This window comes from Ixodes scapularis, unplaced genomic scaffold (assembly GCF_016920785.2).
Source record: "Ixodes scapularis isolate PalLabHiFi unplaced genomic scaffold, ASM1692078v2 PGA_scaffold2__306_contigs__length_199485367, whole genome shotgun sequence".
In the NCBI taxonomy this organism is placed as follows: Eukaryota; Metazoa; Arthropoda; class Arachnida; order Ixodida; family Ixodidae; genus Ixodes; species Ixodes scapularis.
In genome coordinates this window covers 191,827,185-191,854,101 of record NW_024609857.1, presented here as the reverse complement: position 1 = coordinate 191,854,101, position 26,917 = coordinate 191,827,185, and the positions used below count along the sequence as shown (strand labels likewise).

General features: G+C 41.6%; 1 protein-coding gene across 1 annotated transcript in view; it reads right to left on the bottom strand.

The window, feature by feature from the left end:
* Positions 1-26,917, bottom strand: part of LOC8051709 (sodium- and chloride-dependent GABA transporter 1) — a 52,257-nt gene that overhangs the window by 3,461 nt on the left and 21,879 nt on the right. Inside the window, exons 2-11 of the mRNA XM_040208922.3 lie at positions 18,248-18,379; positions 16,467-16,701; positions 13,696-13,828; positions 12,669-12,803; positions 10,926-11,029; positions 5,806-5,930; positions 4,376-4,620; positions 3,361-3,463; positions 2,416-2,516; positions 1,493-1,663 (exon numbers count right to left, since the gene is read on the bottom strand). Of these exons, the coding sequence (XP_040064856.2) occupies positions 1,493-1,663; positions 2,416-2,516; positions 3,361-3,463; positions 4,376-4,620; positions 5,806-5,930; positions 10,926-11,029; positions 12,669-12,803; positions 13,696-13,828; positions 16,467-16,701; positions 18,248-18,379 (1,484 nt within the window). The remainder of the gene's footprint in view (positions 1-1,492; positions 1,664-2,415; positions 2,517-3,360; positions 3,464-4,375; positions 4,621-5,805; positions 5,931-10,925; positions 11,030-12,668; positions 12,804-13,695; positions 13,829-16,466; positions 16,702-18,247; positions 18,380-26,917) is intronic.

Below are 26,917 nucleotides of genomic sequence, written 5' to 3'. Positions count from 1 at the left end.
CCTACAAAAGGGTGCACGTAATGGCAGGCGTCTGGATTCTAACGTCAATATAATAATATACATAACATGACAGTTGGTGTGTTGTGATGGTATGAGAAAAGAATAAAACTTTGGTTGGGGCTAGTTTGCTAATAGCGGTTAAAAGGTTAAAAGGTGCGAACAAACAGGACGAAAAACGCCTGTCCGTGTCGTACGTGTGTCTTTTTTTTGTCCTGTTTGTTCGCGCCTTTCAACCTTTTAATCGAAGAAAACAAAGTGGTGCACGAGAACAATTAAATTGAATATATCGAATATGACTATGGAACATAAAAATAATATTATCTGCGACAGTGTGCACCAAATTATAAAACTATTTCTCGAAAATAAAAGTGGACTACTTCTCTTGGCCCCTTTTTCGCGAAGTTTCTGTAGGAAGTCCCCCCCCCTTTCCCTTAAAAAAAAAAAAAATAATAATAAAAAGTGTGGAAGATTTGTTTTTTTGTTTTTTCTTTACAGAAAAACATAAAATGTGCATCACTGAACGTTTACTTTCCGCCCAAACGGGATGCTAGCGGTTCGAACCAGATACCAAAGTTTCAGAACCAACCGTAATCAAAATCAAAAGTTATATATTACATTCTGAAAATTTCAATGGAAAAATTGGGCTTGTTTTTGTCATTCTTTCGGTATATGAAGCCATTCAGCTTCTCGTATGCGAAGTGCACGGGTTGCCCTGTCGTCAAAGCACCAAGTTCTGATGGAGGGATAGTGGGTAGACCCCAATGCTAGCTGTCTTGAGATCTACCCACTATCCTTCCGATCGGAGCCAATCAGAGCTCGGCGTGCTGACGTCACCGCAACTCCTGCTCAAGAAGCAGACGACCTTACGCTCCGCATTCAAGAGCTCCGTCGGCCGCCATTATTGGCAGTGAAAATTTCAGAATATCGCTCATAACTTTTGAATAAAATAACGGGTAGTCTTGAAACTTTCGCATCTGTGTCGGTCGGACCGCTGTAACTATATTTAGGCGGAAAATGAGCGTTCGGGGATGCCTAATGCATTTTTGCGGTAAAAAAAGACGTATATTGTTTAAGGGGACACACTGTACAAAAGCTACACGGAATGAAAGCTGTGAGCCATTATGAATTATTTGTTGTGGAAAAATTATTGGTTGTGGACAAATTAAAGTTGTGGAAAATAACACACCAGCAATAGTTGTGACCAGTGGATATTATTACTCAAGATAAATCACGATGTAATCTTTAGCTGAAAATCACTTGACGAACCACCTGCACTATGCAAGCACAGTGAAAAAAATATATTTTTTTTGTATCGAAGTTTAAAGCGTATTCCCTGTTTTAAGTTCTGTTTTTAATTATTTTGAAACGACAAGACTAGGTTTTTTTCGAACTCTTAAAGTAATGCACAAAACGTTTTCCATTGGAAACAACATCTCGGATACGCCCTTGCCAAGCAAAGGTGGACCAAGGGCCAACACATCGGGGCTCTCACCTCGAGCAGAGAACCGGAGCTGTTCCAGAGGAAGTAGATGGCGTAGGTGGGAATCCAGGTGATGGACGCCAGCGCCATTCCCCAACCGACCATCTCCCCCCACCAGGGGTACACGTAGTGGTCTGAGTAAGTGACCGGCTCAGGCTGAGCGATGTAGAACACCAACATGCCCTGCAAAGAAGAAGCCGAAGTGCTTATTTATTATAATCGTGCGTATGTGTGTACTTAGTATTTATATATTTAAGAAATGTTGCCAGTCATGAGGCTGAAAGAGAAGCGTACGTTTGCTTTACCCTCCTTACTTCTCTCTGCTGGGCAAGATTTTAAGTAACTATATTTTGCTGCTATAGACAATGGTATTTTACTAATCTGGTCGAATTAGCATTAAGTTGATATCCGCTGTACTGCCATATTATCAGCTTATTTTGTGTGTTTAAAGACGTAATTTCCTCAACCCCTAGTCGGATAGCCATTTGCCCCCTAATCGAGGCCAACACCCCTTCCGCCTATATATGATTTCCTGAGAAACAACAAAACAAAGAATCATCTAAGATTCGAAACAATCTTGGTGCTACTAAACCTCAATTGAGTATATAGTGAATGCTAACTTAGATTAATCATCCTCTTTCTGTAACCTTTGGAAGTCGAACTAGATAAGATGAATCTCACTCACCCAAAACACTTCGATAGTGCTCATATTTTTTTTTTATTTCTTTCTTACTTGATGGATACAAACTTATTGTCTGTCAATCCCTTTACATTTAATTACTGATATTTACTGAGTCATACTAAATTGAGTTCATCAGATTATCTTGACACCGGATTTTTTATCTTAGAGGATGGATTTTTGGCCATTCTTTTTAGTGATATGTGATTAAAAATAATGTATTCGCTCATACAGAATCATTTGACCACGAACTCACCACAATCATGCAAGGAGCTGCAAATAACCAGCAAAAGAAGAAGTACTTGTTCGGTGTAAACCCAATCATGTCCTTGATGTTGGCGTAAATCCTCCTTGCACCTTGCGGAGAAAACAACAATAACAACAATAGAGAATTAGAGTTCGTTCAACACACTTACTAGCTAAGTTTACAAAAAGAATAATAGCTTTATTCACCCTTCAATGGCAGACTGGGGAAGAATACCAAAGAAAAAAAAAAAAAAAAGACACACTATCTCGATTGACACGGTGTGCGTGCGATTGTATGTTTTCATTTGGTTTTCTTTCTCAGTCTTTGGCTGAAGCATCTATATCATTCACCAGATTTCTTGCGTTTTAAAGCATGAAATGTTTTAAACGAAACACTCTAAACTCAAACGTTTGTCCGTCCATCGTTTGTCCGTACACTCTCCGCTAAATTTAGCGGGAAAATTGAGATTGCATAACCTATACACCAAATAGGAAAATTGACGTCACGTGACATATACACCAATTCAGTTTCCCCGTTAAATCTAGAGGGAAATAGCGACGTCATGTGGCCTGACGTCACGTGACATGTACAACAACTCGGTTTACACGCTAAATTTAGTAGGGCAATATTCGTCAACATAATAAAACCGGAGACACGGAAGCAAAAAGTACTTAGACAACACTGAGACTGTGTTGTGTACGTTTTTTTTGTTTGCGCGTCTCAGGTTTCATTATGTTGCCTAATACTCACCAAGTCACCTGCGCCCACAACCTTCTTTCAAAATATTCGTCACGCGACACACCAATTTTCTCTCCTCTTTTATTTATCCTTTCTTCCCTTTCCCTCTTTCCGCATTTCATGCACTATAAGGATATAATGCATGATTATAGAAATTTCATGCATAAAAATCATCACCATTTTTATTTCTTTTTCTTTTTTCTTTTTTTTTCTTACCGTATATCCAAGCGAAGCCCACAATCTCGAAGAAGACGACCGTCAGGAGGGAGACACCACTTGCCGAGAAAAAGTCCATCAGCTGGAAGATGTACATTCCTCCCTGCGTGGATGATGAAAACGTGAGCCTCTCAGATATCAACCAGGCGACCTGCATTAGTTGTGTTAATTGCGGAGCTCTCGGCGCTAATTATTCAAGAACAACCATGAAAAATGCTAATAATGCAGCTGGACCCGGTGATTGTCCTGCTCTCGAACAAAACTGCTTCTAAACAAAATTTTGCGTTTCTGCATTGACTTTGTAAATTGAGGTCATCAGCACATGTTCATCGGTAACTTACTTTATTCCTCTACATAGTACATGATAAAAATCTCTAGCCGATATTGAGCACGACAGTATACATCCGGGTTTTATATTAAATAAAAACGAAGCATTTTTATACATATTTATGATCAGACCATTTTATCAAGCTTGTTTTTTATCCAGTTGTTTTTCAAACAATAATGCGTTCATAAATTTACATTTTTACACTATCTATATTAACAAAAGCTTGACAAGTGTTTTTACGTTTCTAATATTCCCGCTGCAAATACTGATAATTAGTTCCGATCGTTCAATTTCTCTGCTACTAGGTATCGTATCCTCTTTGTTCATCAGACCTTATAATGAAAGAAGCTAAATCAATGTTATCTTATCAATATATCTTAAGGATTGTATTTTCCACCCTCTTCTGCAACTCAGCAGTCAGGTTTCTGTTTAGTGCTTTCGTTCACACTCGTTCTCACATTTCTATCAGAAAACAGCCTCTGTTATATTTATTCTCTTACATTGCCATTCAATACACATACCGAGTCCTTCATTTAGCGTGCCACTGACTGACACCAACAATAACTGCTACAGTGGCATATCGTGATTCCCTAAAACAACGGTACTCTGACAACTTTTGACTGGGAATGATTTCCTAGTGGCAATTTCCGGAGGCTGTTACACGGACGAGATGTCCGTGGGAATCACCTGAGTGACGAGGGGTAGACCCAGCAGGAACTGGACGATCACGACGCCGAGAGTGAACAGTCGCCGGTAGGGCCTTAGGGTGGAGGCGAACTCGTCCACCAGACCCGTGACCAAGGCCTCGACAGTGCAGAACTGGCTGTCGATTCCCAGCACGATGAGCATCAGGAAAAACAGGACCGCCCAGACGGGTGCGAACGGAAGCTGCACTACCATCTCGGGGTAGGCCAGGAATGCCAAGCCGGGGCCTGGGACATCAGGCATCATGGTCATCATCGTCATCATCTTCGCGGAGATGAAGTCAAGTAGCCAATCGTAACATAGTCACCCCTAAAGACATGTTCAACAGCAACGCCATACAGCTGGGTAAGCATCGCCATCGTCATCATCTTTTTTTTTGGAAATGATGCCAAGTACTGGATTGTAGCGTTGTCATCCAGTAAAGACACCAGGGTCACCATCATCATTTTTTAACATGACGTCAAATACCATACTATCAGCAACAGGAACACATACAAGGTCATATTACTTCACAACTTTTTTCCGCGATGAATTTTGAGATGATATATACACCCCAAGTCATTTGAAAAAGAGGCTACATGAGGCTCCATACTAAAGGCTTTCGTTCAGTATCATAATTTTTTTTAATAGTTAAACACCGTGAAAGTAGCCTAACAAAGGCTCATGTTGTTGCTTTGGAGCGGCGGTTTGGTGGGTTCAGTATGGCAGCTGATCTGGGGTCCAGCTGTTACACAAATGCAGGAGGGTATACAATGTTCACTCATCTAAACAGGCAGGAGCCCGATATGTACTCATCATGCCTGAGAACATAGCGCGAGCTTTCGCCCTGTAGGTTATCAAGCTACGGTGCATCACCATGCTCGATCACCGAACCCCTCAATGTAAACAGAATCTCTGGTTTGGTGTATTTACCTCTAAACACTGCTACGTGAACCGAATCTTATAGACAAGCCTGTGGTGCGTGCAACGTTCCTTATTTCGTTGTTTTTTCTATATAAAAGAATATTAGTTTTAACCGATAAACTGGTCATGCTGAAGCTTTTATCTTGTTTTTTATAAGCATACGCGATCCAGAAGGATCAACCAATCAAATAAAAGTAAAGTGCTTTGTAGCGTTCTTTATTGCAAAACATTTACAATTGATTATGTTTACCGCTGATCGCCATTTTCCACAAAATGTTCCACATGTTTTAAGAGTAGCAGAGAAGTCTGTGTAGAATATATACCTACAGACACCCATTATACTTTTGCAAAATGGTTAACTGAATTATATCAAATATAAATTGTGAAATTAAAGAAACACTTCTCATTAATGTTTTAGTGTCGCACACACACAAAAAAAGTTTGTAACGCACAACGTGGCAGGGGCTTATTTCTAGGTGAACGAAAATTGCCCCAAGACTAGTACAAACCTGATCTGGCGACTTCAGAGACGTCCTTGTCCTGAATGTGCGCCATGTGCCCCAGAACCGAGAAGATGACCAGGCCCGCAAAGAGGCTGGTCCCGCTACATATGGTACACACGATCATCGAGTCCCTGCAAGCATTCGCAAACACGCAAACGTGTCAGACTCGTGCAATAAATTCTATAGATCTGCACTTGAGCGTAGAGTTAGGGTGAATAAAAAAAGTCAAGACGATATAAATCAATATTTAAATCTTGATTTAAATGAGACCAAAAATATGATTTAAATCAAACATTTCGCGCATTCCTTCTGGAAAAAAAAAAGATTTCATTTACTGTTTACTTACCCTTTGATGCTTTATATGTGAATTTGTTTTGTGGTGAAATAAAAATAAATCATCAAGCAAGAAAGATTTATATCAGGATGAGCACGAGCAAAAATCATTGCTCTTCTGAGCAAATCGGATCATTGAGGATTATTTCTATTTCTCACATCGTTCATGAGTTACGTAATGTCCTATTGCAAGTAAATCGGAACGTGAAAGGAAGAAACAAAAACTAGAAAAAGTAATGTTTTATTAAAAGCAAATCAGAGCTCGAAAATAAGATGACTAAAAATATCAAACAGGTCAATTGTTTTAGCATGACTGGGGTTACATCGATAAAAAGTAGTTAACTAAATTTTACTAAAAATTTACAATAATTCTTTCATTTCCGTTGTCATCAGTGATTGGATGGATTTATCGATCAATCTTTCAATTTTAAATGTCGTAAAACAAATGACTTAAATTAAATTAATCTAATTTATATCAAATGAATATGATTTATTTTATTTTTTTCTAAAAAAAAGTCATGATTTTTGGCAACCTCGAAGAGACCCCATTTATCTGACACGGGTCGTCAACTAAATTGTACCAAAAAAATAAAAAATTCCACTGCGGATATTTATAAGCATTTTTGTAGCGCGAAACTTCTCCCGCACGTGACTATTTTCCTTTTCTTTTTTCTTTTCTTTACATTGTGTCGATGTACATTTGTTGTCGTTTTGTTCTTTCCGATTTTTCTCTCGGTGTCTTTGTTAGCCAACTGCAGACCTGTAATCGTTATCGCTATGCAACGAGGGAAACAATTACCGTTTAAAATGCTATACACTAAATTAGGGTGGCAATGTGGGTTCGCTGTTTCATGATGACAAAAGGGCAAACAGCGCGCCGAAACAAATAGGAACAACGTAAAAGGAGTGCACAGAGTCAGCGCTTGTCTCGTGTGCACTTATTTTACTTTGTCCGTGTTTGTTGCGCGCTGTCTGCCCTTTTTGCTACTACACACTGTTGGTTTCGTGTACACTTATGGCTAGAGGAAGTGTGCAGGCGAGCTCGATTAACACTGACATGGATAACCCTAGAGTAGGAACGGACAAACACAGAACTCCAAACGCAGCTGAAATTGTTGACTTTAGGTGTGTATAGACATTTTCTACGCCTGGGACGCTATCTCGAATCCCGAAACTTCCGGTATGCGGGAAAACATCGTTTTGCTCTGGCCACACCCCCTCAAGAAGCTCACGTTTTATCGCGACTATATATCGTTCTTGTTTGGCTTTTTCTATATTTTTTTACTTGTTCCACGTTGTAAAGAATAGTTTTTTCTCTTTTTTTTGCATTTTGAATTTGTGAATTACGTAGCTAAAGACGAGGGAAAACGAAAAAGGCGTATACTTCGGCTGGTCGGAGACACGCTTTGGTGCAACGAAATGTCAGCTGCATTTTTTAACCGTTTTAATGAGAAGAACGAAGCGTTAATACAGGAAGTGTTCTTTTTCCGCCTCGCAACTTTTCAAAATCAACATGCTCATTTTCTTAACGCAGGTCAACATCTATGTCACGCGTAATATGCTCCTGCCCTGAAGGCTTCGCATTTGTAGCCAGAAATGTATCGCCAATTGCCCCGCAATTGTGTTACTATACGCAAAACGCTCTTGGTTCAGCGCTAGTAACCGCCAGGCATTCCTTCTCGAGCTCTGCCTCCACGACTCCGCCCACTCCTCTCCACCCCATTGACCAATCAGCGGTTAGAGTTGGTTCAGCGCTAGTAAACTCCAGGCATTCCTTCTCGAGTCCTGCCTCCAGGAATATACACTCCTCTCCACCCCATTGCCCGCTAAATGTAGCTGGGAAAATGACATCGCATGGCTCGATGTCGCGTGGCCTACAGACGAATTCAGTTTTCCCGCTAGATTTAGCGGGAAAATTGCGGGGAAAACTTCCTCGCTAAATTTAGCGGGAAATTCGCGGTTACGCTCTTTGTGGAACCTACCCTAATCACGTTTCGCGTTAATGAATTAATTTCAGCCCACTGAGCAGAGTCGGCGAGCGGGCGGACGGGACATCCTGGAGCCAGGCACGTAGCCAGGGGAGGGGGGGGGGGGGGGGGGGCATGGGGCCTGGCCCCCCCTTCCCTCCCCGAAATCTTGCATTTTGCAGGGACCTCCTCTTCCCCCTCCCCCTCATACAGCATTTTGTCATTAGCAGTGCTAGTGGTGTGCATTGTTTATCCCCTATCTTGTTAATATTGGTTCAATAAATAATCGCTCTGAATTAGATCGTGCAATGGGCAGTATTTTGTGGGATACATCTCGTACGCGTTTAGGTTGCAAACTGAAACAGCTCGCTCGAGTGTCTCCTGAAAAATGCGGTTTCAACCGGTTCAAAGACAACCGGAATGTCGTAGTACCGATCTATTTCTGACACGCTCGCATATGTGGTTACTCAATCGAAGACGACATGAAGGAGTGTGTGGACAAATATAACTTGAGATTTATATATCTATATATATTATTCCATGTGCCTCTGACAGAGTGCCAAGACCGCGTGATATCTTTTGTGAGTATTTTGGTGTGTCGCCATGACAGTAGCATTCTTTTTCTGTCCTACTTAATTTCACAATTTGTAGGAACAAATCCTTGTTTCTTACGGAATGCCCACTACTAGTACTCTAAAAAAATGTGGCTCAATTTACTTGTTACGTTAACTTCCGCCGTTGTTTAAAACAAAAAAAAAAGAGCCGTTTTTTATTTTTGCATCGCGGTTTCGCTTCGTGGTAAATATAACACAAGCTGTTTCACCGCGGTGCGCCAAAACGGCTGTACTTTAGGGCGTTTAGCCGTCTCTTATTCTAGTGGGCCTTTAAAGGGATGTTCCGGAGATTTTTTTGTGCGCACTTATTGCCCCAAAAGTGACTCAACACACTTATAGACACGCCTGTATCAGTTCTCCAAGTATTGTGCGAAAAGAAAGACATTTCGCGAAGTTAGTGAATTTTCGAATTTCGTTTTCATCCTGTTTCTCAAACGGGGAGCCCCTAGTAGCAGCATTGACGTGCGACGACAGAAACTGTACAAAGTGGGCAGTAAGCCATGTTACCAACTGATTGCACGACGTTTGATGGTTGGAAAAGAATGGTTGGTAGCTAATTCACTGAGAAGCACGCAAAAACACTCGACCTTCTCTGTTTAAGACTACCTGCGCGACCTGAAACAATGAACCGTTTGTGACGTCACGCCACTGGAGAGCGCGCGAAAATTTCAATCTTGGTTTCGGCACCATCTTCATTTACGGTTTTCTCAATTGCTCTTTTTAATATCGAGAAAATTAATATCATATTGTGATGACTAAAGTCCGGATAGTCAAAAAAATGCTGTTTCTTTGGGCAGCTCAAGAAACGGCCGGAGTTTGGAAACCCGTTTTTCGAAGAAATGATGCACGCATAAACGGTTTAACTATTGCTAATAAGGAAATATCTGAAAGTGTATCACACGACTACTACGCGCCACACCTGGATGTCCAACAGAAGCCCAGGTGTGGCGCGTAGTAGTCGTGTGATACACTTTCAAATATTTCCTTATTAGCAATAGTTAAACCGTTTATGCGTGCATCATTTCTTCGAAAAACGGGTTTCCAAACTCTCGTTTAACGAAACAGCTCCGCTGGGATTTACCTCCTTTCACACAAATCGGGCATCTCTCCACGAGTTTCATTTATCTTCTCCGTCTCTCTGGGGCTAATTACATATGGTTCTAATAAGAACTTTTATGCATTCACTGCGGCCGGGAGAAGTTTCGCTAGAAAATAATAATTCAGTAATATTGAAGTTGTGAAATGGCAAAGCACATTAAACTGTTTAGTTAGCCGAGACAAGAAAAAAATCTATTGAGGGAGTTTCCTTTATTGTCTTTTTTTTTTTGATAGCAAAATAATTGATCTGTTACTTCCCCCGTGGGTTTAACACATCCTGCACTAAATATTTATAGAACAGCGGCTTAGTTGTTTTGTAATACGTTAAATATCATGAGCTGACACAACTGAAATCATAAGACGTATCGAGAAATATTAAACCATGTGTTCTGGTTTCACCCATCAGTGAACCAATACGCAGGTTGTTTATTCTTGAGCTTAACGAGTTTGTGCGGGTTAGTTATACGGCTGGGGGAGACATAGCGTAGATACGATCAGTCGGCTATTTACGCATGGTTCTAATCTGAAACTTGCTGAGTGTCATCGAAAACCACTAAATAAACAAATATTAGAAAGTGGATCACGTTGAAAGCACGGTGCTGAGCTGAAGTTACCATTCGTGCAGCGGGTGCAAGGCTACCGGTGCGAAAACGCACCCATGCGGGTTTCCGTCTCTTTTTATCATCCACGTTTTCTCACCGTCAGTTTTTTGCCTGTTACAGGAGTGGCAACTTTAGCTCACTTCTAGAGTGCGCTGGGTCTTTTTAAGGAAATTACTGACTTAGTGTTTTTTCATGACGCTCAGCAAGTTTTTAATTGGAACCATATGTCTATTTTCACAATCCAAACGTCAATTAACGAATTCCAGTTAATTACTCAACTTTTCGTGACGATTCGCCCCCCATATTATGCCCCCATTGACCGTATAACTCGCCTGCATAAACCGAATTACAGTATCTTTCACGACATTTTTTTTACAAATCTCTAAAGCGTAAACATAAACATCCTGTATAGAGTCGCTGCTAGTGTCCACGTGATTATAGTTACTTGACGTGCAAAAGGTTTAGACTGATTCGCAAACCGAGCAACTCGGGCAAAGTTGTTTGCCACTCACCTGTAGAAATTGTGGTTGTACTTGTTGTAGCTGCCCAGGGCCACGTTGGCACCAATGCCGATGCCGTAGGAAAAAAGCACCTGCGTGCCCGCCGCGATCCACACCTGCAGAAAGCAAGGTCAATAAATTAAACTTCTCTGTCTAAACGGCACTTTGCTCACCCATAACAAACGCCGAAATTACTGCACGAATACAAAATATTGCAACGAAGAATCAGCATTGTTATGTCATGCTGAGGAGCTGCAAATGTAAAGGATATGCTGTAAATGTAAATGATATGTTGCGAATGTTACCGAATCCGAAGTGAAAGGCATTAAGTTGGTGCCATTCTGCAAATTGCAACAAACTGTTTTTTTTTTGTTTTTTTTTCTTGCAATTCATAATGTTGAAAGTTACGCTAGAGCTTATTTGTATTTAACAATGCACTAAAACTAATTTCCAAAGATTACACTGATACTACTGTATTTTTAACTGGATAAAAATCGGAAGTTGTTCAAACCAGCATGTGAAAGAACCAAAGACTTCGGTAAACAACCACTTTCCTGAGTACGCAAAAGGCTTCATTGATAGCGTATGATTGGGACTTTGACGGATGTAGTGTTGTCAAAGATTCCGCCGAATAATTACTTTTTTTTAAGTACCTAGTACAAAAAATTAAGCTAAACCGTATTTTCATTATTTGAAAGAAACAACATAAGCGAGTAATATGTCGGTATGTCGAAGCAAGTCAAGAGTATTAGGGAGCCACAAGATAAAAAAAATATCACCATTGATAGTGTTAATGGCAGGCAATCTTTCATGAATGCAAGTAAACGAGAAAATGTTGGAAGTATAGCCTCCATGTTCACTTTCTCGCAGAACACGCAGGCAGCCAATCACTGCGAACTGCGAAAAAATACCGTCTAATTAAAACGTTTAAAATGCAATTTGACCGGAAAGGTCAAATTGCATTTTAAATTGGAATGTGCGCAGGGACAATGCGTCCCTGCGCACATTCCACTTCTCAGCTCTAATCATATATTGCGAGCTTTGTAATTCGTTTGAATACTTCTGTAAATTGAAGTTATTGACTTCCTGAATCTCCCGCTGGAAAGCAAACACGAAGATATTTAAGGGTGCGCCTCACATATGCACGCGTGTGCCGGTATGCGTGGGTACGTCCGTGGGTGAGAGTGAATCATAAAAATATGTACAACAAATTCTGGTTTCAAACATCGTTTGATACTTGCCTTTGAAACCCGTGTTTCAAACGTTTGGTTAGTTTTATGCCAAACTAACCTAGCTTTAGTTTAGTACCGGGAAGACAAGATACGTTTGATTATAGGTGTTCATGCATTATGATCGCTTTTGATTGAGAAATAATGCACTCTGTTATTCAGTAACGAGTAGAACTAGTCTTAGCACAATATTCGCTTGAGATCTCAAAATGGTCACCTATGAGAAATTTGCAAGCACCCGCTTTTCTACCACCACTTCCGGTGTATTTGTTTTGTTTTTTTTTCTAAAATATTTAAAGTGGGCTTTTTTTCTAAAGCCTTTTACAATAAAGCCATCAAGATATTCAGCTCTTTTCCGAAAACTAAGAAATTATTCAAACGCAGCAGCTAAGCAGCGTGCGATTGCTTCCCTTGCCTAGAAAACCATCATTAAGGGCTCCACGAGCGAGCTGTATCAGCTGTGTATTCATTTTTTTTTTTGTTTTTGATTTAGGAAGAAGAATAGGTGAAGGTGAATTTGGCATACCCTTGGGTCCCTGAGTTTCGTCCAGTCCGGACGGAGGTAGTAGAGCAGACCGTCCGAAGCACCCTCCAGGGTGACGCCGCGGATGAAGAGAATAAATAGGATGAGGTACGGGAACAGGGCCGTGCACCAGATGATCTGCGAGGGAGAAGAGAACGGCCACATGCCTCGTCATCTTCATGTTAACTAAGGGGTCCTCCTCTTTATTTCGCAATTAACTTTCAAATTCAGCAAGCATAAAAAAAACTACCAATAAAAGCAGTCAGAAACTACACAGTCTTATATAAATAGATAATACAGCACAGCATTTCCAAAACAAAAAGTGTTGGCAGAGCTGCAAGAACTAAGACATACACATTTCGAGGATTTATTTCCAAGGAACTCCTCATGCGCCGCGACAGTCACAAGAACGTTTACTTCAAAAAGACAAGTAAAACATTTATCATCAACACAAAGAAGTGGCTATTTCCATCTTCCTAACAATAAGACGAGGAGTCAATCAAGGCATAAGCAGTCATCTTGAGTCGCTGGATTAATATCTTCTGCTTTATTGGAAAGTGAACATTCGAGAGAAGTCTCCCTAGTTGTGAAGCAACAATAATAATAAATAAAATGTACAGCAACCGAATCCTCGTTTAAAGGCGGAACCTTGCGTTTCGAGACCTGCTCGGTCTCTTCTTCAGGGGTTGATTGCGGCTATGGCCGTTGAGGAGTAGGGTTCCCCCTTTAAACGGGGATTTTGTTGGTGTATGTTTTATTTATTATTACTTCTGCTTTATTCATTAGAAGTCGTAATTCTAATATCAATGATAAATTTGCGAGTGACCTGGTGAAGATCCCAAATCGGCAGCCTGTGGTTTAAGATACTACTTCGATTCCGCTCTTTAACACGGATTTGCGGAATAGGACACGCCAGAACTTGGAAGCTATCAATATTACCAATTGTTCAGAATTAAAACGATAAAGTAAGTTATTGACGACTTTTCAATATAGTTCCTTAGAACATATTAGGTTCTCCTGCTCTGCTTACCTTCCCACTTTGATGAAGTCCCCTCCAGATTACAGTATATACGAGGAACCATGCTAGAAGAAGGTAGAGTGCGAGCTCAGGTCTCAGAGAACCGACCTCCTCCAGTCCGTTCGTGATGTCTAGGACGTTACGCCTGAAAGGGAAAATCACCGCTCATTCTTAGTCACAATTTGTCTCCAGTATATGGTCTTTCTATATGTGCAATAGGCTCACAAGTTAAAAGAGAAATTACTCTAATCTACAATTATGCAAATATCTAATGCGGGAATTACGCAGCTGCTATACATTTTAATGATTACAAAAAATTGCTCAATAACAAGCAAAAACCTCGAGCTTTTTTTTTTATTATTGTTGTGTTTATGGTGCGTGTAGGAACATGATGATAGTGTGGGGCACTATTTTTGCAAATAACTAAGCAGAACCTTTATGTTCCTCTTGGGCTTGCTGTGTTTTATATACAAGAATAATAAAGTTTAATTTTGTGTGATAAGAACCACAGCTTCGCGATAGGGGCTGTGTTTCAAATCTTACCCAAATGGATCCGGTTACTCCGGCGGATCGTATCACGTGACAGCACTGATTGAAAAACGCTGGACGCGGGTAGGTTTTAGAACGCCGACGGTACAAAACCCTTACCCAGGAGTAAGATCGAGTAAATTTTGGAACACGGCCATGGTGTCTACAACGCGGTCGAAGCAGCAGTAACGCACGATGGCAATAGAATCTTTATTGAACAATGGCGGTGACTCTTGACACATCACTCGAAGTTGGAACGCTCAAAGCGAGTAGAGGCAAGAAAGACGAAAAGCGATCAGAGATAAAGAGCATTAGCCTATACATTTCTCAGGTCGATGCGACAGATGAATGTGAACCACGAATTTTATGACAGGGGAGAAGTTTGCAAAATCTAAATCTCGCAACGTTTTTATATTGTAAATGAGCTGTTCACAATTCGCGATGCACATCTTACAGCACAATACAGTTCATCATAACGTAAGGGCAGGACACAAAAAAACACTATGGCGGGCAGAAAACGGATATCAGTTAAATGACACGCGATATACCCAAGGCTTCATAAAAGCTTTATTACTAGACGTTATCTCTCCAAAACATGTTATAATCTATACCTGTTATGTCGTAGCGCTTGTACCTCTACTTATTTCAGCATAAATGTGTAGGCCATTATCCCAGGTTGCTTGTTCTCTTAGCCCACACAATCGGCACAGAAACCTATTAATGATAAGTGCGGAACACATAAATGCCCATGCGGTAATTATAAAATAGTATCACTCCATACAATCATATTATACGAAGGAAACACCTGTTACATAGTGCTTTAGGTTCAAAAGTGTTTTCCACCTACAGTGTTTTATAGTTCTAAAAACATTGTTCATGGAATAAGCGTTCGTCGGTGCCATGTGACGCAAAGTTCTTAACAAATGAGCTTACCAACAAAATATGAGAGAAAGAGAGGGGAGGGAGAAAGTTGGAGCCACTTTAGAGGCCACAGAACGTTAAACTTGTCGACTAAACGAAAAAAAGAAACTACAAACACTGGCCGTAGACATGTCAAGTACTATTTAAAGCATTCTTTTGCGCTTCATAGTCACCAACTGGTCCCTAAAGAACGTTTTTAGTGAACAAACGGTACATTGTTGAAACTTCCCTCGAGTCTTGAAAACACTAATTTTGCTTTGGTTGATAGTCGAAAATGGGCGTTTGTCATTTGTCTAAAGGGAAAACAATTTTGAGGGAAGGACTAACCATTACAGGACATGTTTTGCTGAAACTACAAAAGTAAAACATACCGTGTCTCTTTTTTTTTTTGACGTTTGATTTAAAGGTGTTACGGCACGAGTATACAAAAACATCGAGCATCATGTTATTGAATACCCTTTTAGACCAAATATGCGTGTTTTGCAATAAAATAACTTTAAGGCTATGGAAGCTACCTGCTCGTCGGATCAGTCAACCGTCGGCTTACACCACGTGATCCCTTTTTTCGCGCATACTATCGTGCGGCGCATATCGGGAGATGGCGCCACACGTAACGACCATCGCTCACTCAGTCGTCTGCAGACACGTCCGCCGTTGACCCTGGCAAGTTTGCTGATCTCATCTTTTGGCAGGAAAAAAAAAAAAGCAGTGCCTTGAAATTTCGCCGGGTAAAACCGACCACCTAAGTGCAGATTCGGTGAATGTTCTAGCTTTCAATGTGCAAACGCCGAGATTTCCCGACTCGTTTTACTGCGCCAGCATTCATTGTGAACGCCCTATACACAGGGTGTTACAAAAGAAAATTTACAGTTTTTTTTTTTTTTACCGCAAAAATAAATTAGGCATCGCCGAACGCTCATTCTCCGCCCTAAGGTAGAGCTAGAGGTCACAGCCAGATGCCAAAGTTTCAGCGCGACCCGATAACTTAATCAAAAGTTATAAGTGACTTTCTGAAAATTTCAATGGGAAAATGGAGCTCATTTTTGCCCGTTTTCGGTTTCTGGTGCCCATAGAGCCCCATGTGTTTGAAAACTCCGTCGGCCGCCATTTTCCCATTGAAATTTTCAGAAAGTCGCTTATAACTTTTGATTAAGCTATCGGATCGGGCTGACACTTTTGCATCTGGTTTTGACCTCTAGCGCTACCTTACGGAGGAGAATGAGCGTCCGGCGATGCCTAGTTTATTTCTGCGGTAAAAAAACCCTGTAAATTTTCTTTTGTGATACCCTGTATATCCCCGCCATGTATACAGTGTTCAAAATGCTTCGACTTACTCCCAGTACTCTTTGACGGAGGACACCGCCTGGGCGGCTGTCAGGTTCCTCGCGACGAGGGACGAGTGGTTCTCCTGGATGCCCAGGCAGCGGTCGGTGTTCCATTCGTTGCCACACTGCTCCCACGGCAGCGGGCTGTGGAACGACGCTACCAGGTAGTAGAGCGTGTACGCGATGAGCACGATGTAGTAGATGTTGCTCAGCCCAATCATGGTCATCGAGGCAAATCCCACACCTGCAATCGAAGAGGTTGTCGGAGACGCCGAATTCGTAAAGCCAGCATCACGGAGCAATAACCTTTCCAAATAGTTTGCTTGTATTTGTTTTCCTTTTTGCGTTATATTTTATTTACGTACTAATGTATTCCTATATTGACTAGGTCCACAATACCGTAAAGAACACTTTCAGAAGTTTACTCTAAAGGCCATCCGTGCGTTCACTTTCCGGTAGAATACAAAGGCAGCCAATCACGGCAAAGGCAAACAAAAAAAAGTGCTAGCGAATGAAAAAAACAAACAAAAAAAACTAGGAAAACAAAAAAATCTGAAAAATGCGATGCCAGCGGTGACAATGAACACACGAAACGTCATGCAAATTCCCACTGCGCACATCGTTTTTTTTTTGTATTTTGAACCGTTGGGATTATTTTACTGTTGATCGCAATTGGCCGTCTCCGTGTTCTGCAAGTAAATTAAGTTTTTTTTTTTTTATGAAATTCTATTATTACACTATCTTTTCGGAACATAGTAGGTATTTATTCCATTTCACTTCAAGACCGACCGCCGCCGACGTTGAGATTCGTCAGAGCCAAAAAAGCAACGTCAAAAGTACATTGTCACGAGGCTCGTTGTCGTTGTAAATTTTCTATTACCGCTAAACCAATCAAGAACAGCAAGGAAAAAAAAGGGGGGGGGGGCGAAAAAATCGCTGTGCGTTGACTTTTCATGATCAGTGTAGTCGGTGGCATCGAACGCACAAAGGCGATAAGCGCCGGGAGGATGCATACAGGGAGTTCCCGAGAAAAGGGCACCGCGTTTTTCGGACCGCGGGTATAATAAACTATGCATCGCAGAAGGCTGCCACCCTGTGAGAATGTGACGCTGGCGGTTCAGATAGAACGCCAATGCCTGAGAAGATGACGTTACCTGCACTAATCAAAACACAATTGAGAAAGACAAAATTGTTTCTATGAGCCCACGTCCACCTAAGCCTAATCTCGTCAAAACGTGAAATGACAGTGTACAAACCCATCGTATCTATTTCTTTGAAAAATATAAAAGAACTTGCCAGCAAGAAAGGAACGAATACTCTCTTTCTTGCTGACAAGTTTCTTTTGCTGAAATAGATATGCTCCAGGCGCCCACAATGTCATTTCTTGCTTAGACGATATTAGGCCTAGGTGACGTCGGCTCGCAAAGAAATTTCGTCTTTCTCAATTTTCTTTTTGGTCCGGGTAACGTCGCGTTCTCAGAATTTCGCGTCCTATCTCAACAGCTAAAGCGTCACATTCTTCTGAAGTTCGAGCCTTCTGCGATACATATTTTATTTAGCAGAGTTGAAAAACACGGTTCTCTTTTCTCGGAAACTTCCTGTACTTTTGACTTTGCTTGACTGGCTCCATCAGATCCTAGCCTCGGATACGTTCAGACTTAAACTGTAAAGAACAAAACAAAAATCGTATAGCACAGAAAGCAGAATAACTTGTATACGTTAGAGGAAAAAAAAAAGGTAAACCGCATGCCTGTGACCCAATCAGTCACGGCTCACGAGGATCACGTCACCTTTAAACATGGGCACCAAATTCCAGATTCCAATGCCGCCAGTGTTGAGGTATTGCCCAATCGAGACTTCCATGACGAAGAGCGGCACGCCGCAGAGGATGATGCTGATAAAGAAGGGAACCAGGAAAGCGCCTGCAAGAAGTTACAAAGAAAACATTGTAGCGAAGAGCGCTTCGAAGCCACGCAAACACACGTGCATTTGCAACAACGTAAATGATATTCAGGCATGACGGAATTTGTTTCCTATAACTGAAAAAGCAAGAATAATCTCCCAGATGAAAGCATTCCACATGTGCAGAGAGCACCAAGAAGCACCGTGGCAAAGGTCATCCCAACATTTTCGTTTCAGTTGACACAATCCTTTTTAGGGTCAAGTTAAATCAATGGCGGGTTAGTTATGCAGTACTTTCTTTTACATTTTCTACGTTTATTGTGGTATTTATTGTTGTCTCAGGCCTTTGCCTATACATTGAAGCGACTGTGGAGCAAATTGTTAAATTGAAACGGCTGTATTAATCGGAAAAAATAATACTCGTTTCCAAGTCTCGAGAGTAATGGCCAGTACTTTCTGTTGCACATTTTTGTCAGGTATTATTCATTTATCAATATAAATCATCCTGAGTTTAGTCAAATCAATATTTTACTATGTCCGAGAGACGTTGCATAATATAGCCTTTTCTGATCAGTCATGAGACGACTCTGAAACAGTGCTTCTAGGAATTCTTCACACACAACAATCAACAGAGAGAAAGTGCAGGCGGGACACTACATGGGATAAAGACAAGCGCGATAAAACATATTGTTCTAAAACACTGCAAACACCGAAAGCACTCGCGCGCACTTCACAATAAATCTACGCTTGTCTCCACCTAAGCTCTTGTGCCTCAACATCGTTCTGCAAGAAAGACAGCCCATAAGAGAATTAATGACATCTCCTTCCAAGAACAACACACAATCACAAAACCTAAAGTAACAATAAACATAATCGAGCAGTGCACAAAAACACGTTGCAGGTTGGAAACTCCTCTTTAGTATACAATCTGTAATCAACCTGAGACCGAGATACTATCGCGGCCAATTTGAGTGACAAGACGAAGATCTGTGGGCGTGGTACTGTATCCCACAAACTGAAAGCTCCCTATACTGTGTTTCACTCAAGTGTGAGCGAATACGAAGCGAAACCTAACTGACGTTCGTGCTTATACAGGCTAAGGTCGCTCTGCCTCTGAGGTACGGCAAGACTGGTCTACGCTGTAATGAGGAATTTAGCCAATACAGTACGACTGCTAGCCTGGGTTCTTTAAAGTGCATCACGCAGTAGTGAAAAACGACTACATTCCGGTACGAATCTCATCCAGATCGAAATGGGCAACGGCGGCGATTGAGCAAAAGATCGGTGCAGCGCCAGCTTTCGCTCCACGCGTCTAGAGCTTTGGTGCGCTAACAACCACTTTACGAGTACCATGTCACAAGATGTGGTCGCTCATATTGGCCTGGATACTAAACTACCGCTGAAAAAAGACAAGCCAAATACAAACCGAAGGATTTTCAATGTTCCCTAACTTGTCGTTTAAGTATTTTCTCTTCATACTTTTGCTCGCCTGTTTTAGAGCGAAGCTCTTAAGCGCCCGTTTGCGGCTTGAGCGGCGTCGGCGTCGGCGTAAACGCGCGGTGCATTATGGGTAAATTTCCCCCCCTAAATATAGCGGAAAAATTCCCCCGCTTAATCTAGCGGAAAAATATCCCCACTAAATCTAGCGGAATAATTTCCCCGCTAGATCTAGCGGAAAAATTTATCTGGGGACCCCCAAGCCACGTGACCCCCCCCCCCCGAGGTCACGTGACACCCCCAGGTCACGTGACCCCCCCTTCATGAGGTCACGTGACCCCCCTCCCCAAGGTCACATGACCCCCCCCCCCCCCTTCAGTACCCTTCCCTACTCCTCCTCAAGAGCTGCGCTCTAATTCGGCGTTACAGGGAGTTGTAAACGGCTTCCACTTTTTTTGTCTTTGTTTTTTACTCTTCATTGTAGCATTACAGTCTCAAGTTAATTCCAGAAAGTAACCTTTCAACAGCATCCTGACGTCTTAACCAAGGTACTATTTTAAAGCTACTTAAGACATTTATGTTTATAACACAGCTGTGTGAACAATATCAGCCTTGATGTTTTCGACCAAAATGTGATTGAGATCCTGATGAAATACCGCTTAAAGTGGGCTTTTCTAAGCTGTACATAACCTGTCATAGAGTGAACCAAATGCAAAAAAACGAGCACCTATCGTTTAACATTTGACTATCAATACTTGTAAAGGTCAGGTTTAACTGAAACAAAACATTTCAAATCCCTTAACGGGAATTTCAATGTTAAATTGTTAATAAACAATGCAGGTTTAAAATATCACGTGCTCCTAGATCAACTAAGATCCTTTATATAAGTTTGTTAGCGTGCCATGCAAGTTACATGCGCTACATGTATATTGTTTATTTTTGCTGAAAGTTTTTTGTGCAATGCAGCCAATTCTGACATTATTGAAGCAGCTGTGTTGGCCAAATAAAAAATGCGCAATTAACATAAGTTAATATTTAGCCTGTACTTTCTGCAACATAAAATGTCCCCTAATCCTAAAAAAAAATTAAACCAGCCTACAATGTCTGCTTCTACATTACGGATATGCAAATGATGATACAATTTAAGTTAATTTCAGTAATTCAGAAATCTTTTTTGAGTCTGAACATCGGATTTATGCTGAAGAATTTGCGTTGGCACTCGATTACTAGGGATAGATAAAGGAGTATTCCTGCATTAGACACTTGCAAGACTCTGTTCTTTCCGAAGGAATTCTTCAGTAATAAACAAAATTCTAATAGTATGATGTCGAGATACGGGAGATTAAAACGCTTTATGACTCCAAGTAGGCATGTAACCACTTCTCTCGCTTAATCCAATGGGACTTCAAAACACCTCAAAGCAAAGAAGCTGTAAACTGCGTAGTTGTCTGTAATATTAAACAACGCAACTTATTCGCATCAACGTTGTTATTTGCAGGTGTTCACAAAACACTACATAAAAAATTGATTTCGGTGTGTCGCTTTACTTATCATAAATACACATGGCTCTCTAATGAATGCGTGCAATAGCGTGGGTAGTATTTGAACTATGAACGGAATTATGCGGAGCACGAGTTCATCTGCTTCTTTTGCAGGGGTTCTGGTGACGTCAGAACGTCGATCTCCGACTAGCTCTGAATGAAGGATAGTAGGTCGGCCTCAAAGCAAGGTGCTTTGAGGTCTATCCACAGTCCTATAATCAGAGTCAATCAGAGCTCTGCACTCTGGCGCCATCACAACCCCTGCAAAAGAAGCAGACGAACCTGCATTCCGCATACTATACGGGTAGAAACTGAGGGAGAGGAGGAGATGAGAGCGTGCGGAAACGCCAGAGCGCCGATCTCTCATTGGAATGATTAGTGGGTAAACGTATCCACTCACTGTCTGACCGCTTTCGAATGCCGCACGTCGGCGTCCGGCGTTCAGCGTTCGCGTTCGAACACATTCGACCAATGAAAAGAGACAAAGGCAGCTTGCTTTGCGTCTACCCACTCATTAACCTCCTCTCCCTGAGGTCCTACTCGTATGCGTTCATTAGAATCGGCAAGATCCAACAACACTGTTATTAATTTAATGAAATATTTATAATCTAAGGCTACACTATACACTAGGCCATGCATTAAGCAGTTTCAGTGTGGTCTCAAGTACACACTGGGTTATGCTGGCTAGTATACGAGTAATGTAAGACTATATAAACACCGCAACTATATCAGAAATGAACTTACTGGTTCGAGTTTTAGAAAGAGAAACTTGTGTTTCTATGCCAAATCGTGCGCGTGCCACTTTCGAACAATTGAATCTAGTTTTGTCAAATACTATGCTCTGTTGGAATTTTTTTATGAACCATCAACATTCATAATATTAATCTATTTTTTTTTACGAGAAAAAACTATTTTGTTCTTGTGATAACAAAAACAGAGCCCTTGCAGAATTCTCCAAAATGTCTGCAATAGCAAGGTTTTCATGATCTTCGTTTAACCATTCATCATATAAAATATAAGATAAGGTAAAAATTGCGCAAGTTAAAAATTAGCAAGTCAGAGACATAAGTGAAATGTGCCATGATCATAAAAATAAAGCAGTATTTGCTAGAATAAACCACACAACTGGAATTATGATCCACATGCAGTTTCAGCCTTGCGTGCTTCAGCAGATTACGTTCTATAAAGAACCTTACTGCGTGCAAACGCTTGCAGAGTTCGGCAAGAGCATGATAAAAACCGCCAACTCGTGACAGCAAGTCCACACACTTCACAAGTAAAAATACAACGGCAGCAAAAATCACCCCTTTGAAAAAACACAATGTGTATTGTGGATCATATGTCGTTGTCAACACCAAGAAAGAGCAAGCAGGTATGACGAGGAATTTGTGTGGAACCAACGAAGGTACAGGGGTCTCGGAGGATTTCGTTAGCTGCAATTTCTTACGACGGTGGTGTGCTGTGCCACCATTCATCCCTTAGTTCATCCAACCTACACCACTGAATTGAAAAGCAGAGTTCAGTATTCATGTTCGTGACCCCATGGCGCCGAAACGCATTTATTTACAATCCAAGGCATTGTCATAAACTTCCTCCATTTTCCCCTTGTTCTTTTTTAAGTTCCGGTCAACTGGACTTGGCTTCCCCCGAACCCCTGTCCCCCGCTGGCGGTGTGTGAACGGTGTGCGACGCAGCGTCCGCTGCTGTAGCTTGTGTGTGTGACCAACGCATCCTAGACGGCAAAGCCGTAGCGCCGAATTTTCAGCGTCAGCTAGAAGAGGCCAACGCGGGGCAGTGATTAAACAAGAGTGCTGCGTCAGTGTTCGGATGGGACTTCTGTCCTGATTGACTGACCACGAGTCAAAGCTGAACGCTGACTCATCACTCGTATCTAGTCTGCCAGCCCGCGTTCTTCTCTTCTAGGTGACGTCATAAGTTCGGCACCACGGCCTGGCCACGTAGGAGGCGCTGGTGTGGCAGGCAGAGAAGAGAAGTGTGTGGGGGAAGGGGTTTTGTCCAACGACTGACCTCGTGGCACCTCTTCTGGGCGAGAGCGAAGAGAGGAGGAAAAAGGGTGCCGTGGAAGGCCCCACGGCCCGCTTCTTCCTTCCCCCTCTCTCTCTTCGGCTTCCGCTCATCCGTCCGGCGAGAGCCAACCCTGCCAATCCACGGGGTGGCTCGTCACCTTTCGTCCCACACACCCGACGGACAGAGAGAAGCGAGCGACCAACGACGACAGAGCGCCGGCAGCAGAGGAAAGGAAGGTGGACACAGAGGGTGAGGACCAGGGACTAACGGGAACAAAGGGAGACGTGCACCTTGTCCTTATCCGGAGGTGAGGGAAAAGATGTAGCTCAAGGAGGAATAAACAGGGATTGGGAGAGGGTGCCTCTCTTGAAGGCAGAGTCGAGAAGGCTCTGAGGGGAAGAAATGGAAGAAGGGGAGAAAGTGGGAGAAGTGAAAGATGGGAGAATGGGTGACATGTGACTATCTACTGTTGCATAGCCTTGTCCGCCTTTGTAAAAGTTTGTTAAGCACGCTTCAGTTTAAGTAATAGTGGCTCTCCGTTTTTGGCACTATGTAATGTTTTGGAAATTTCCTCCACTCTTGATATAGGTACTTCATTTTCGCTTTATACCCGTAATTTATAGTTCGAAGTTTGAAGCGTATGTCTTCGAATCTTAAAAATCACACAGAATTCGTCGCATAACGTACTCCTTGTCTAGAGAAACTCTCGAAGCGCTAAAAATCTGGTATCTTTGACCCTCTCTCCTGTTACCTCTCCTTCTCTATTCTCTTGTATTTGCTATGAAATCGAGCACTCTCTCTCTTTCTCTTTTTCTCTCTCTCTCTTCCTTAGTTTCTTTCTCATTTTCTCGCTCTCTATCTTCATTGTAACCTTTTAAGTTGACAGACATATTTGACTTCGAGTCAAAAGTATTGATTATTCTAAAAGTAAACTGGCAGATCCCTACCCTTGAGGCGAATCCAGCATCATTTTTTCAAAGTAGGCATCAGTGACAGAAGTCAAACCTTCTTTATTGTGAGAACTGTTTTCGCAAAGAAAAAACAGAAGAATATAACTCATATCTGATGCAGCTCATTCAGCCTAAATATTATTCCCCATGCGTTTTTCTCTACTAAACACGCTTAAGACCTTACGCACCTTCAGAGAAAAAAGACCAGAAGCTATATATTCTAATTAGCCCAGGGAGTAGAGATCCTAAATTTAATATGGTAGCTTCACCGCTTCATAACGGATTAATATTGGTCAGTTCGAAATATATTTTTGCAGAGCTCGTCTTCTCCCCTCTCTTAACGCCTGATCTAAGAAAACGTATGGAGCTACCAATCTCTTCATACGCATTTTCCTCAATCCCTCGTTTCCTAAATGACAAGTAATTAATCTGGTTTCACTAAACTTGGAATTCAAGTGGACAGCTGACTGGGTGTCGCTTGCATACAATTTAGGCTGGGATTTTGCGGACATCGGTTATGTTATCTTGTTGTTCCGAAGTATGGCCATTGTACGAAAATAGTCTGGACTGGTCCAGTGGTTCATGGTGGAATAAAAGGGAAGGGAGACGAGGGTGGGGAGGAAGGGGAATGAGTGAAAGAGATGGGCGAAAGCGTGCGGCGGGAAGAAAAAGGGGGAGCAGAGAAGGCGGAGTCATCCCGGTGTTTTCCTACGTCGTTCCTCAATCGAGGCGTGTAGCAGTTCGAGGGGAGGAGAAGACGAAAAAAAAACAGAGGTCCCCTCAGACCTAAAAAGAGAGACCGCTTTTAGGAACACGTGCCGGCGTGATCCTCGCGGCTTCAAACAAGAGCTTCTCTAGAGACCGGCACGCAATGCAATGCGGGGAAAGAGCACCCGCGGGCTTTCCTCTTACACAGGGTCTGCCGCTCACGCCTCTCGGTCTATGCCTGGTTTCCTGACGAGAGAGAATGAGGCAAGAAAAGCCAGGAACGAACGCATGGCGTCAGATGAGTTGTCCAAAGAAAGCCACACGGCCCGTTCGGGGTTGTTTACCCGCAGCCGTAAAACTACCGCCACCTACTTGATAAATTGTCTTACTCTGTCACTTAAAGCAAGTACATCTCTGCAACATTGTTAAGGTATACGATATAATAGACAGTTTACTTTGTCATCCTATTCTATTTTACTTTATACACCAGTGCATTAATTACCTTAGTTTTGCATATCTGATAGCACGCTCGTAGAGCAGGAAAAACAAAATATGGCCCAAGTTTTTTTTTTGTTTTTTTCTTTCTTACAAAAACTGTTGTTACTGCCTACAGTGACACACATACTATAAACTTAACGATAGTTGATTTATTAAGCAAGAAACAGCAAATCGCAGTGCAATAGGTTATCAGAAAGAAAAACGACGTAATGATTCTATCAATTTTAAGTCTACAGACAAAGGTAATAATAAAATAAAACACTTAATGCGGATAGACGAAAGAGTCACTTTCGAGCAACCGCAATGGTTTAAATTAACTTTACACGTCCTCAAAACAGTACAGAATGATAAAGACGCGTGGAAACCAGGCTTCCTTAACGCACTTTATTACTCTTGAACTAACCACACTCGAATCTCGTTGGTTCTGAATAATAAAAGAACACAGAAAGCGTTCAGAAACGAAACGTCGCGAAATAGTAATTATTACGATGATCAGTTTGTCTCATTCCGGATAACTAACGATCGCAGAACAATAACTAGGTCTCAAAAGGAGCGATTATACCAAGATGAAAACGACGAATGCGCTACACCCCTCACGACAGCGGTACATTATTTTATTTTTCTTTACTTTTCGTGCAGTCAGATATGTTTTTGTTTTTTTTTTGTGTTAAAATGTATGTCAACTGACAACAACTTCAAGGTTCAGTCATCAAGGAAAATTATATCCGGTATTCTAAAGATTTAAAAAAAGAAAAAGAAAACAGCCTATTATCGATTTGTCGTACCCGGACAGAATACTAAGAAATAAAAAAAAAATGTCTCGTGTAGTTTAGACTATATAATAACTTGTTCCTGCGCCTCTCAGGTGGTTCAAGATAAAGCGTTAAACATTAAAAAGAACTCTACGACAGTAACGGACGTAGAGTTCCTTTATAACTCTCGGTGCTAACTCTGGCGACAAAACAAATATATATATATATATATATATATATATATATATATATATATATATATATATATATACATATATATATATATATATATATATATATGTATATAATACGTTTCACGGTCTCTGCCGTTTTAAGAAAGCAATGAAGATATCTCCAACGCTACCATTTCCTTGGGCGTCTTGTTTTAAGTGGCGCGGTCCTTGAGAATGCAAAATCAGACGAAGCGAACGTGGTACAAAATGCAGAGCGCTGTCCTTGACTGACACTCCAACAAACGGCCCTGCTCACTGAAGTGGCTTAAAGGTTGAGATGGCGCCGACCAAGAACCAGAGAACGACCTCGAGGCAATATATGCATGCCTGCCGCGTCGAGCATTCTGCACCGCGCGGCCTTTTGGGTCCTAACTGAGTTGCCAGCGGTGATTAATGTGGTCTCCAGAATAA